Genomic DNA, 12068 nt, shown 5'->3' with positions numbered 1-12068 from the left:
ATCCACTGCTGACCGAGTGCACGGGGTGCTGTGGGTGATTTCCACCTTCGTCTGCCAGCACAGGTTCGCGTCATCTTTCTTTATTTTAGAAAAAGAGCACACGGTCCAGTCAGCCTGGCGGACTGCTGTGTTGGCCTTCCTTACTGAACAGCAAGTGAAGGTCATGCCCTCGTTCCTGGCCCCTTGAAGACAGCCTCAGGTTTGGGTCTGTTTAGAATTACCCGGGGAGCTTACCGCGCAGCCCGCCAGCTGCCCACCCAGAGAGCCCAGGAATCTGCATTTCCCCAGCTAATCACTCTGATCTTGAGGGGCTGAGGTCCAGCACCCGCAGTCCATTCAGGCAGCAGTGGACACTGTGCTTATCGAAACGAACGCGGATGAAACAATACCACCAGCGGTCCAGAGCCCCTCTTGTCGGACAGCGCGGCGAGAGACAGCTGGGCCCAGCCCCAGGCGCTGGAGCTGAGACCCGCCGGAACGTTCACGACCGGAACCTGCTGCCGCGGCGCCGTGCCCGGGGGAATGAGCTAGGGTGACGGACGTGGCGCTCCAGGGGACGCCATTGGGCGCCGGACATCGTTCCGGTCGGAACGCCGACACGCGGGACCTCAGAGGCCCCGTCTGACCCGGTGACCCCGTGACCTCGTGACCCCGCGGCCCCCCCACCCCGAGCCGGGGAGCGCTGCAGAGCGCGAAGCAGCCGCCGCCCAGGTGAGGGCGCGCCAGGGCCTGTGGAGGGCGGCTGGTCCACGCGGTCCACTGGGCCCCCGCGTCCCGCCGTCCACGTCCCGCCGTCCACGCCCCGCCGCGCGGCGGGCTGTCCCCAGGAGTGGGCTGCGTGGCGGGAAGGCAGGGGCAAGGGCAGCCACCGCCGCGCGGGCCGCCCCGCTGCCGCCCGGCCGTGAACCTCCCGCAGCTCTGCAGACTGCACCCCGGGTCTGGGTGGCGGTTCTGAATGGCCTGTCACTCCCCAGGCGGGGCGGGTCCCACGGGGTTCTGCCCTGGGTTCTCGGGTTTGACCCGTGCTGCTCGTGATTCTGCAGCCTGGCTCTGTTCTGCAAACGGCCCCAGACCGCAGAGTCCTGGGGGAGACCCCGCCACGCAGCCCAGCCCGCAAGAGGCCGGCCGGGAGGAAGTGCAGCGGCCCTGAGTGCGGGACCGGGGCCAGGGTCCTCTGCTCGGCCACCTTGGGATGCCGGTGTCTTTCCGATCAGTGATTTTGTGGGCGGGCTCTGTGATGAGCACCATGCCCCCCAGCGAAGGGGTGTCCTCTTCCAGCACGTGCCCCCACTTGATCACACCGGCTCTGAGGCAGGTGTTGGTGTCCAGTCTCACGGGTGGGAGGTGAAGAAAACCAGAAGGAAGAGAAGCCTTCCGGTCTGCTCTGTACTGGCTCTGCAGGCCTGGACATTGGTGGCCCTCCTGGTGCTGCGGCTGGCCTCTGGGCCTGCATCCAGGTGGTCTGGTGAGGCTGCTGTTAGTGCACCGGTAACCTGGCTGTGTCCAGTGACCCCAGGTTCTCTGGCTCCTCAGGGTGCTGTGGCCTCACTCCTGAGTGTGGTGCTGCTGGCCTCAACTGGTGGGGCGAGAGCCCAGGCTGGATGCAGGGGCTCAGTCAGCACAGACTGGGTGTGGAGCCCGCGTGCGCGACGAAGGCCCATGGTGGAAAGGCGGGCCGAGGTGTTTGGGAGGACAGTGCTCTTCACGGTCGGCTGTGCTCCTTCCGGATGCCCTGGGGTGTCCCTGCGTGGAGGAAGGTGCCTGAGATAGGAGGGGCAGAGAGCTGGTGAGATGGGGCTGTGGCAGCACTCTGCAGAATCAGGTCACCCCGCAGAGGCGCGCCCCGTGTGAGCACAGCCTTCCGCGGGGGCTCCCTTGGCCCTGGTCCTTCGTGACCCTCCCACAGCTGCCTCTCGCCTTCAGGGCAGCAACTGTCCTCCCTACAGGAGCCCCTCCAGCCCTCCAGCCTGGGGTTTCCTCACAGATCGTGGCCCTGGGAGCTGGGACTGTCCCACCCTGGTTCTCACCAATGCTCGGGGCTGTCAGTGGCAGAGGTGCTGCCAGCCTTCAGGGCCATTGGCTGGGGCTGGACTTGGCGTCCCAGGAAGCTGAGTGCTTCCATCACGGTGAGGTCAGTGTGGGCCTCTGGTCTCCCTGACTGGGGTGGCGGGGAGGTGACTGGGAAGGTTCCAGTGGCTCCGTCTGACTGGGTTGAGTGGCTTTGAACTCGTGTACAGTCGGTCTCAGCAGGACTGTGGCGGAGGGAGAAATCAAAGGTGAACCCTAAGGTGCAAATGTTACCATCCCGTCAAAATAGTGCTTGCTGGAAGTCCCCTGGGCTCACAGCAGAGTGCCACCAATCACTGCCAGGTGGAGTGGTGGAGGCAGAGGGGGCTTCTCAGGGGCAGAGGCCAGGGTGGGAAGGAGCTGGGAAGAAGGGACTCAGTGCTGGGGAGGGTAACCAGTAGCACAGAGACAGTTCAGTGCACCATAGCAAAGGCCAGGGTGGCAGGCAGTCTCCAGGCCTCCATCATAAGCTGCCCTCCATCTGAAGCCATGTGGCCAAGCGCTGGCCTCTCAGTGGCTCTGGAAGGAGGCGCACATGCCTGTGGGTGTGTCCCATGGCACCTTCCCCTTGAAGTGGGCAGTCCCGGCCCTGCCGCCCAGGGATCTCAGGTGCCGATCTCCATGATCGCCATGATCATTATCCGTGTTTTGGGGAAGCGGAAGGACTTCCATCTTGAAGGCACTGGCACCCGCCAGCCAGGTGAATGTGCCCCTTTCAAGCCCCACTCTGCTTCCAGCTCCTGCATCTGCCTTCTGGGTGGACTGGAGAGAGCGCCTTGTGTCTGCCCTGCGCTGGCGGGGCGCCTGACCCTCCTGTGGGTGGCGGGGGCCCTGTGGCTTACCCAGTGTCTCTGCGGGCCACTGTCCTTCAGAATCCTTCCTGCTTCTCCTCAGCGTTTGCCTGGCTACTTGGTTGCTCAGAATCTGGTGTGGTTTGCAACCCTTGACCACAGGTGAAGCAGAAGGCCCAGGTGCGGTGTCTGGGCCCCAGAGCTCTGCGCGGGAGCCTCCTTTCCTGTCTGGTGTGCTGCCTTTGGCTGGAAGCCCAGGGCCTCTGGGTGGGTCTTCAGAGATGCCTTGAGCCCACTGAGGCGGGGCCGCACTGACCCCTGCCCGCTCTCTCCAGCACACAGCCCTCTACTCCTGGAGGATGCTCGTCGGTGCCCTGCTCCGCTGCGGGAGGCTGCCCTGCCCACGCCTGGCCTGGGCCTGGGCCTCCTCCTGGCCGGCTCCCAGGAGACCTGGAGAAAGCGGTCTGCACACAGCCCCTGCGGCCCCCTCCGACAGGACTGCCCCTGTGTTCACCCGAGCCCTGGCCTTTGGGGACAGACTCGCCCTCCTAGATCAGCACGGCCGCCACACCTACAGGGACCTTTATCACCGCAGCCTCCGCCTGTCTCGGGAGATCTGCAGGCTCTGTGGCTGTGAGGACGGGGACCTCCGGGAGGAGAGGGTGTCCTTCCTGTGTGCCAACGACGTGTCCTACGTCGTGGCCCAGTGGGCCTCCTGGATGAGTGGCGGCATCGCGGTCCCCCTGTACAGGAAGCACCCCGAGGCCCAGCTGGAGTACTTCATCCGGGACTCCCGGAGTGCCGTGGTGGTGGCCGGCCAAGAGTACGTGGAGCTGCTGCGCCCGGTGATCAGACGGCTGGGGCTTCCGCTCCTGCCCCTGTCGCCTGCCACCTACCTTGAGGCAGTGGAGGAGCCGGCCGAGGGCCAGGTGCCAGAGCGCGAGTGGCGAGACCGGGGCGCCATGATCTTCTACACCAGCGGGACCACGGGGAGGCCCAAGGGTGTGCTGAGCACCCACCGCAACATCGCAGCCGTGGTGAGTCATGTGCCCTGGTGGCCCTGCTGCGTCCCTCCCGGGCCATCACGATGGCGCCGTGGCGAGGTCCCGAGGCACTTCTGGGTGGCCTAATCCAGCCCTTGTTCACAGCTCACACCCTGCACGCTGCCCGAGTACTTAGTGTGTGACCTCAGCCTCCCTCCCTGGGACAGCAGGGTGGGACATGGGAGCAAGAGCAGGCCTCAGGGTCAGGACCTGGAGCTGAGGGCAGGAACGGCGTCCAAGTCTGCTGCTGTCCTGGCCATCTAGTGCTCTGCGGCCTCAGCCCCTGTGGGTTGTCCCTGTTGAGGTCCAGAGAGCGTCTGCAGTTCAGTGGAGTCCTGCAGGGGGAGCAGTGAGGCAGAAGCACTGCTGTGGGTGGCTGGGCAGGCAGCACACGTTCGGTCAGCTCCTGGGGGTCATGCTTTTCTGGAGGTCCGTTCTAGACTGCCCTCTAGGGAGAGAGAGGCCGTGTAGGTGTGCAGGGACTCAGGGTTTTGGTCCACAGCTGATCAGTGTGTTGGCCACACTTACCACAGCCTGCGGGATATGGCGGGCCCGCCTAGTTCGGTGCAGAGCTTGGTGCAGAGCTTGGTGTAGAGCTTGGTGCAGGCCACGGAGCCGGCCACGGTGCCAGCTGGCCCTGTCAGGCCTGAGCTTGCCGCAGCCCAGGGCCCAGTCCTGGGCAGGGGCCATGCTGGGGCCCAGATCACACAGGGAGTTTGCAGAGGCCTTTCCAGGGCCACGGGGCCCCTGATGGCTGTGCTCCTGACCCTGGGTGAGGGTAAACCCACAGATCCTCGGCCATTCTGTTCTCATCTCCCTGCAGCAGCCGCGGGAGGAACAGGGCTGGGTTTCCTCCTCAGGCCCCTCTGGCCCCCTCCATGGGGGCACATCTGCAGTCTCTGTTGTGCCCCCCGTAGGTTACTGGGCTGGTTCACACGTGGGCATGGACCAAAGACGACGTGATCCTCCATGTCCTCCCACTGCACCATGTCCACGGCGTGGTCAACAAGCTGCTCTGTCCACTCTGGGTGGGAGCCACCTGTGTCATGCTGCCCGAGTTCAGTGCTCAGCTGGTGAGTTCAGTGGGTCCCGCTTGCCCAAGGCAGCCTTGCATGCTCTCAGTTCCTGGCCCTGTGGCAGCTGCCTGACCTGGAGGTTTGGAATAGCCCTCACTTATTCTCCTGGGCCTCTGGAGGTCCCACGTCTGAGATGAGTGATGGAGCTGTCAGGGTGTTGGCAGGTCTCTGTCTGGAGGCTCCCTGGGGTGTCCATGCTGCAGGCAGCTTCTGGAACCGCCCATATTCTTGCGCCTGGGGCTGCCTAGCTCATCGGCTGTCCCCTGGCCTACTCTGCCTCCTCTCACGAGGTGGGGTGGGTGATCCAGTGCTGTCTCCCCATCTCCAGACCCTCCACTCAGTCCACCTGCAGCCCCCACCAGGTGGGTGGCAGGTCTGGAGTTCAGGGGAAGGGCAGGGATGCGGTAGCCCTGGCAGCCACTGCTGCTCAGGTTCCTGTGGTGGGCGGTCCAGCTGGAGGTCCCTGCATCTCCCAGCTCCTTAGTTCTCCCTGGTGCTCCTGGTGGTGTGGCCCTGGGCTGAGATGACCGAGGTGAGTCCCCTCTGTAGGACAGTGTCTCCTAGGAAGAACAGAGACACTGCTTGGGAGGGGACAAAGAGCTGGGTTCAGATGCTGACCCTGGCTTGGTGACCAGGTATGGCATGACCTCCGAGAGCCCCTTGTCTGTCACGGAGCAGCCCCTCCCCGGCCTGGTGGACGCCAGTGGGTGAAGCAGTCTCCAAGCAGCAAGGTCCCCTGGCTGGTGCTGAGGGACGTGGTAGCAGCTGTGTGAGGGCCCTCAGGTTGCTGACCATCCTACTGGGCCCTGGTTGGTCCTTCCTTCCTGTAGGAGGCTGGGTTTGAGTCCGTTCTTTTTCAGCCATCAGCTCCGTGGACTGGTGCCATGTGTGCCTAGACTGGTCCAGCTTGCCATGTGTGCCTAGACTGGTCCAGCTTGCCATGTGTGCCTAGACGGGGTCCAGCTTGCCATCTGTGCCTAGACGGGGTCCAGCTTGCCATCTGTGCCTAGACGGGGTCCAGCTTGCCATCTGTGCCTAGACGGGGTCCAGCTTGCCATCTGTGCCTAGACGGGGTCCAGCTTGCCATGTGTGCATAGACGGGGTCCAGCTTGCCATCTCTGCCTAGACTGGTCCAACTTGCCATGTGTGCCTAGACTGGTCCAGCTTGCCATGTGTGCCTAGACTGGTCCAGCTTGCCATGTGTGCCTAGACTGGTCCAGCTTGCCATCTGTGCCTAGACGGGGTCCAGCTTGCCATCTGTGCCTAGATGGGGTCCAGCTTGCCATGTGTGCCTAGACGGGGTCCAGCTTGCCATGTGTGCCTAGACGGGGTCCAGCTTGCCATCTGTGCCTAGACTGGGTCCAGCTTGCCATCTGTGCCTAGACGGGGTCCAGCTTGCCATGTGTGCCTAGACGGGGTCCAGCTTGCCATCTGTGCCTAGACGGGGTCCAGCTTGCCATCTGTGCCTAGACGGGGTCCAGCTTGCCATGTGTGCATAGACGGGGTCCAGCTTGCCATCTGTGCCTAGACGGGGTCCAGCTTGCCATCTGTGCCTAGATGGGGTCCAGCTTGCCATCTCTGCCTAGACTGGTCCAACTTGCCATGTGTGCCTAGACTGGTCCAGCTTGCCATGTGTGCCTAGACGGGGTCCAGCTTGCCATCTGTGCCTAGACGGGGTCCAGCTTGCCATCTGTGCCTAGACGGGGTCCAGCTTGCCATGTGTGCCTAGACGGGGTCCAGCTTGCCATCTCTGCCTAGACTGGTCCAGCTTGCCATCTGTGCCTAGACGGGGTCCAGCTTGCAATGTGTGCCTAGACTGTGTCCAGCTTGCCATGTGTGCCTAGACTGTGTCCAGCTTCCCATGTGTGCCTAGACGGCGTCCAGCTTGCCATGTGTGCCTAGACGGGGTCCAGCTTGCCATGTGTGCCTAGACGGGGTCCAGCTTGCAATGTGTGCCTAGACGGGGTCCAGCTTGCCATCTGTGCCTAGACTGTGTCCAGCTTGCCATGTGTGCCTAGACTGTGTCCAGCTTGCCATGTGTGCCTAGACTGTGTCCAGCTTGCCATGTGTGCCTAGACTGTGTCCAGCTTGCCATGTGTGCCTAGACTGTGTCCAGCTTGCCATGTGTGCCTAGACTGTGTCCAGCTTGCCATGTGTGCCTAGACTGTGTCCAGCTTGCCATCTCTGCCTACACTGGGTCCAGCTTGCCATCTGTGCCTAGAGGGGGTCCAGCTTGCCATCTCTGCCTAGACGGTGTCCAGCTTGCCATGTGTGCCTAGACTGTGTCCAGCTTGCCATGTGTGCCTAGACTGTGTCCAGCTTGCCATCTCTGCCTACACTGGGTCCAGCTTGCCATCTGTGCCTAGAGGGGGTCCAGCTTGCCATGTGTGCCTAGACGGGGTCCAGCTTGCCATCTCTGCCTAGACGGGGTCCAGCTTGCCATCTCTGCCTAGACGGGGTCCAGCTTACCATCTCTGCCTAGACGGGGTCCAGCTTGCCATGTGTGCCTAGACGGGGTCCAGCTTGCCATGTGTGCCTAGACGGGGTCCAGCTTGCCATCTGTGCCTAGACGGGGTCCAGCTTGCCATCTGTGCCTAGATGGTGTCCAGCTTGCCATGTGTGCCTAGACGGGGTCCAGCTTGCCATGTGTGCCTAGACGGGGTCCAGCTTGCCATGTGTGCCTAGACGGGGTCCAGCTTGCCATCTCTGCCTAGACGGTGTCCAGCTTGCCATCTCTGCCTAGACGGGGTCCAGCTTGCCATGTGTGCCTAGACGGGGTCCAACTTGCCATGTGTGCCTAGACGGGGTCCAGCTTGCCATCTCTGCCTAGACGGGCTCCAGCTCGCCATGTTTCCCTAGACTTGCTCCAGCTTGCCATCTGTGCCTAGACTGTGTCCAGCTTGCCCCTCTCTTGAGCTCCGGCAATCCTGGACTGTCCTTGCCCCTGACTTCCAGCACCTCTGTCCTCTGCTAGCAGTCACGTACTCTTCATGGTGGACCTGCCTCAGTCACGTGGACAGCAGCCCACACCATCCCTACTCCGCAGCAGAGGCCTCGGAAGTCAGGCCCACGCTCTGCTCAGCTCAGCCTAGGTGGCCTCCACTGCCTCTCCCTGGGCCCCCACCCTGGGGTCCCTGCCCTGGGGTCTTTCCCTTGGAGTCTCTGCCATGGGGTCTCTGCTCTGGAGTCTCTGTTCTAGGATCTCTGCCTGAGGTCCCTGTACTGGGGTCTTGCCCCTGGAGGCTCTGCCCTGGAGTCTCTGCTTTGAGGTCCCTGCTCCAAGGTCCCTGCCTGGGATATCTGTTCTGAAGTTTCCGCCCTGGAATATGGTGACACTATAGCCAACTCTTTAGAAAGTTTTTGTTTTGTTTTTTTTATTTTGCAGTACTGGGGATGAACCCAGGGCCTCACACTCGCTAGGCAAGTACTCTACCCCTGAGTATATTCCCATTTTTATTTTTATGATTTTATTTTATTTTATTGGTGGTTTGGATTAAACCCAGGACCTCCAGGACAGTGAGCAAGTACCCTACACTGAGCCACAGCCCCTGCCCATAGTTTTATTTTTATTTTGAGACAGAGTTTTGCTCAGTTGACCAGGCCATTCTCGAACTTGGGATCCTCCTGCCTCAGCCTCCTGAGCATCTGGGATCACAGGCTGTGCCACGGCGTCTGACTCATTAGCTCATAAAGAGGGTAAAAGCTTAGGTGTTTGCAGTTCTCAACACTTCCTTGGGATTTTCTAAGAACTGTCCAGTCAGAATTAATATGGAAACGAATACGATGCTAAAACTGAAAAGGATTGCCGCTCTCCCCTAGTCCTGTAGCTTTTTGTGAACTTGGAAACCTTATCAGTGAGATTGGCCTTCGGTGCCTTGGGGTTCAGTTGAAGTTGCATGTGTAGTGAGGGCCAAGTAGCAGCTGTGGTGGGTTTCAGGCCTTGCGCAGCTGCATCCCTGGGGCCTCCAGGCTGCAGGTCCCCAGGTGCCTGGGGTGGTGTGAGAGGTGGCCAACAGCGCGGTGACCCCTGAGTGCAGGGTCTGTCGTCTGGCCTGCAGGGCCTTGGTCAGCCACTCATCCCAGGTAGCTCTGCTCTGGCCACTTCCCAGGTTGCAATGGTGATTTTGAAGCGACAGCGAATGGGGAGGGGCAGCCCCATGGGTCCTGCAGCTCCCGGGTGGTTCTGGTGCACACTGACCTGGGCACTGTGAGGGCTGCTGCTGACTGGTGCCCAGGGTCTGGCCGCCTCTGTGCAGTTTAACAGCAAAGCACTCTCACTGTCGCCTCCAGAGACCCCTGGACAGTGCACATGCGAGTGCCGGCTCAGGAGCTGCTGCCCCTTGCTGATGCCCCAAGTCCCTGATGGAGGAGCTGCTGGGTGGACAGTCCCTGCTGTGTCGGTGCACCGCCCAGGAGTGGGAAGGGGCAGGGCCGCTGTGCCAGGGCGTCTGTGCCCGATGCAGAGGCGTGCTCTTCGCCAAGCATTTGCCACGGGCCCGCTGCACCAAGCGCTCCTGCACCAAAAGGCCACCGGCTGCCTGTGGCCTCCAGGGTCAGGGTGTCATTGCACCCCAGCAACCCTGACAGTGTCCAGTGTGACCACCAGGCAGCTCCCTAGACTGGGGAGGTGGCAGGGGACCTGCATTGTCCCTAGGCACTGCTGTTCTCCCCGTGCAGCCTGCGAAGGGCAGTGCTGGACCTCAGGCCAAACTTGGCAAGGTCAGCGGGAAGCAGGGGCCACAGTCAGGACAGGACCTGAGCCACTTAACCCAGAGCAGGGTCCCCTGAGGCAGAGGTGGAGGGCCCTGTCCCTGGCTCTGCAGGGCTGGGCCTTCAGGCTTCTGACACCAGCTCTCACCTGCCAAGGGGTGTTGCGCGCAGTGAGTTGGCGCCCCTAGGATTCTGTCCTCCCTGCTGGGCGGTGGTAAGCAGCAGAGGTAGGGAAAGGCCGTGCTCACACGCCCACGTGAGGAGTGTCCCTCCTGTGAGCTGCAGCCTCCCTGTGCAGAGGCCAAGGGCTGGAAGCTGCGTGGCATTTCCCTCACCCGCATGTCAGCAGTGGCCTTGCCTGTGAGGGTCACGGGACGCATCTCTGGCCCCCAGTGCCCTTGGAGGGGCTCAGACCACGGGCGGGTTCCCGTGGCAGGCACATCCCTACGCGAGTCCTCTCGTGTTGAGTGTGTTCTGAGGCTCGTGTTTTTAATTTTGATAATTTACATTTTACCAATTTTTTAAATTTTATAGATCGTACTTTTGATGCCACATACAAGAAATCTTTGCCAAACTGAAGGTCATGAAGGTCTCTCAGGTTTCTCCTTAGAGGGTTTTTTGGTTTGTTTTGGTTTTTTGGTTTTTTTGGAACTCGGGGGACACTCGACCACTGAGCCACACTCCCAGCCCCATTTTGTATTTTATGTAGAGTCAGGGTCTCACTGAGTTTCTTGGCACCTGCTTTTGCTGAGGCTGGCTTTGAACTTGTAATCCTCCTACCTCGGCCTCCCAAGCCACTGGGATTACAGGCGTGGCCACCGCGCTCTCCTAGAGGTTTTGTAGTCTGGCTCCTGCGCGCAGGCCGCCACACTGCCAGCTGCGTGTGGGCGAGGGAGGGCCTCAGGCTCATCTGGCCTGGGCCGTCGAGCTGCGTGCCACGGGTCTCGGAAGCCTCCTCTGCAAGCTGCCCTCTTCCCCATGGTGACTCGGCTCCTTCCTCAAGGTCCAGCTGGCCCTGTCTGCTGGTGTATTTCTGACTCGCCACTCTGCTCACAGTTCTCTGGTTGTCTCCAGCATCACGTGGCAGCGCAGCTTCTGCTCTGGAGCTGCTGAGGAGTCGGGGTGTCCTCGGCGGGTTCCTGGTCCGGTGCTGTATCCTCGGGCTGAACAGTGGTTCTTCTCCCAGCTCTGCTTCTCTCCAGGTCCTCTATTTCCACCTTTGGTTCATCTTGGCATCTAAACTCCCTGGTGTTCTAATGTCATCATCTGGTAAACAGAAGGCTTCTCTCTGTGCCAGCCCGTGATGACCCCAGGCGGCGGACGTCTCCTGGGCCCTGTTGGCCTCGCCAAGGCTGACCCGGTCCCAGGCCCTGCTCCGCTCGTCGGCTTGCTCTTCCTCCTCATGGCTGGGCATGACGTCCCCTTTGAGGGGAGCCTCCAGGGCCCTGGTCTGGTATGGGGCAGGCCGTGGTGAGCGCTGCTGCTGGAGCCCGTGTCCGGCGCCTCCAGGGTTGTTCCCAGCCATGCCCAGGGCGCTTCCTTTCCCTCCCCAGGTTTGGGAGAAGTTCTTGAGCTCTGACAGCCCGCGGATTAACGTGTTCATGGCAGTGCCCACGATATACGCCAAGTTGGTGGACTACTACGACCAGCACTTCACCCAGCCCCACGTCCGGGACTTCGTGCGTGCCGTTTGTGAAGAAAACATGAGGTGAGTGGGAGGGCCCACTCTCCCGTCCAGGAAGGCCTAGTGGCCAGCACAGCGGCTCGCTCCTGACAGACCTGCCGTGCCGTCTTGTGGCCGCCTGCCCGCCCCTTTGAGTGACGGGTCTGCGGTCTCTGTGTGGCTCCCTGTGTCCTGGCTCCCATGTCTTCTCCCTCCCTGCCTTCCCTGCCCTGTCTCCATCTGCCTCTGCTTCTCCTGGGTTAGGATTAGGTTCTACCTTCTGTGGGAGTTCTTGGAAAACCTGTTTATATTCCAAGATACATCCAACACATTAAAAAAACAAAACAACTGAGTTTTAGCCAAACTGTCTGCATCATGAATTTTAAGCTGTAGTGATGAGTGAGGCTCAGTGGCCACACCTGTCATCCCAGCAGCCTGGAGGCTGAAGCAGGAGGGTCACAAGTTCCAGTCTAGTGAGACCCTGTCTCAAAAAAGTAAAGAGGGCCGGGGCACAGCTCAGTGGTGGAGCATCCTGTGCAGTGCCCAGGTCCCCCTCAGGTACACATGGATGTGTACACACCGGCACACCAGGCCCGCACACGTGCGTGTGCAGAGCGTGTTGCGTGCACACACACGTGTACCTCTGTGGTGATGCTGAGCAGAAATGTCCGGGTCACCTGTGCCCATGTACGAGGGCTGCGCCTCCGGGAGCTGAGCT

At 61.4% G+C, this 12068-nt stretch overlaps 1 protein-coding gene across 4 annotated transcripts in view; it reads left to right on the top strand.

The window, feature by feature from the left end:
* The first annotated feature begins 576 nt into the window (after positions 1-576).
* Acsf3 (acyl-CoA synthetase family member 3) overlaps positions 577-12068 on the top strand; it is a 42968-nt gene continuing 31476 nt past the window's right edge. For 3 of the 4 annotated variants that reach the window (XM_047529424.1, XM_047529421.1, XM_047529423.1), the window contains exons 1-4: positions 577-711; positions 3194-3895; positions 4819-4974; positions 11241-11395. In XM_047529424.1, coding sequence (XP_047385380.1) covers positions 3218-3895; positions 4819-4974; positions 11241-11395 — 989 coding nt within the window. In that variant the 5' untranslated portion in view covers positions 577-711; positions 3194-3217. The remainder of the gene's footprint in view (positions 712-3193; positions 3896-4818; positions 4975-11240; positions 11396-12068) is intronic. The other variant, XM_047529422.1, reaches the window with a different exon arrangement.

This window comes from Sciurus carolinensis, chromosome 16 (genome assembly GCF_902686445.1).
Source record: "Sciurus carolinensis chromosome 16, mSciCar1.2, whole genome shotgun sequence".
NCBI classification, from domain to species: Eukaryota; Metazoa; Chordata; class Mammalia; order Rodentia; family Sciuridae; genus Sciurus; species Sciurus carolinensis.
This window is presented reverse-complemented; position numbering and strand designations above follow the sequence as displayed.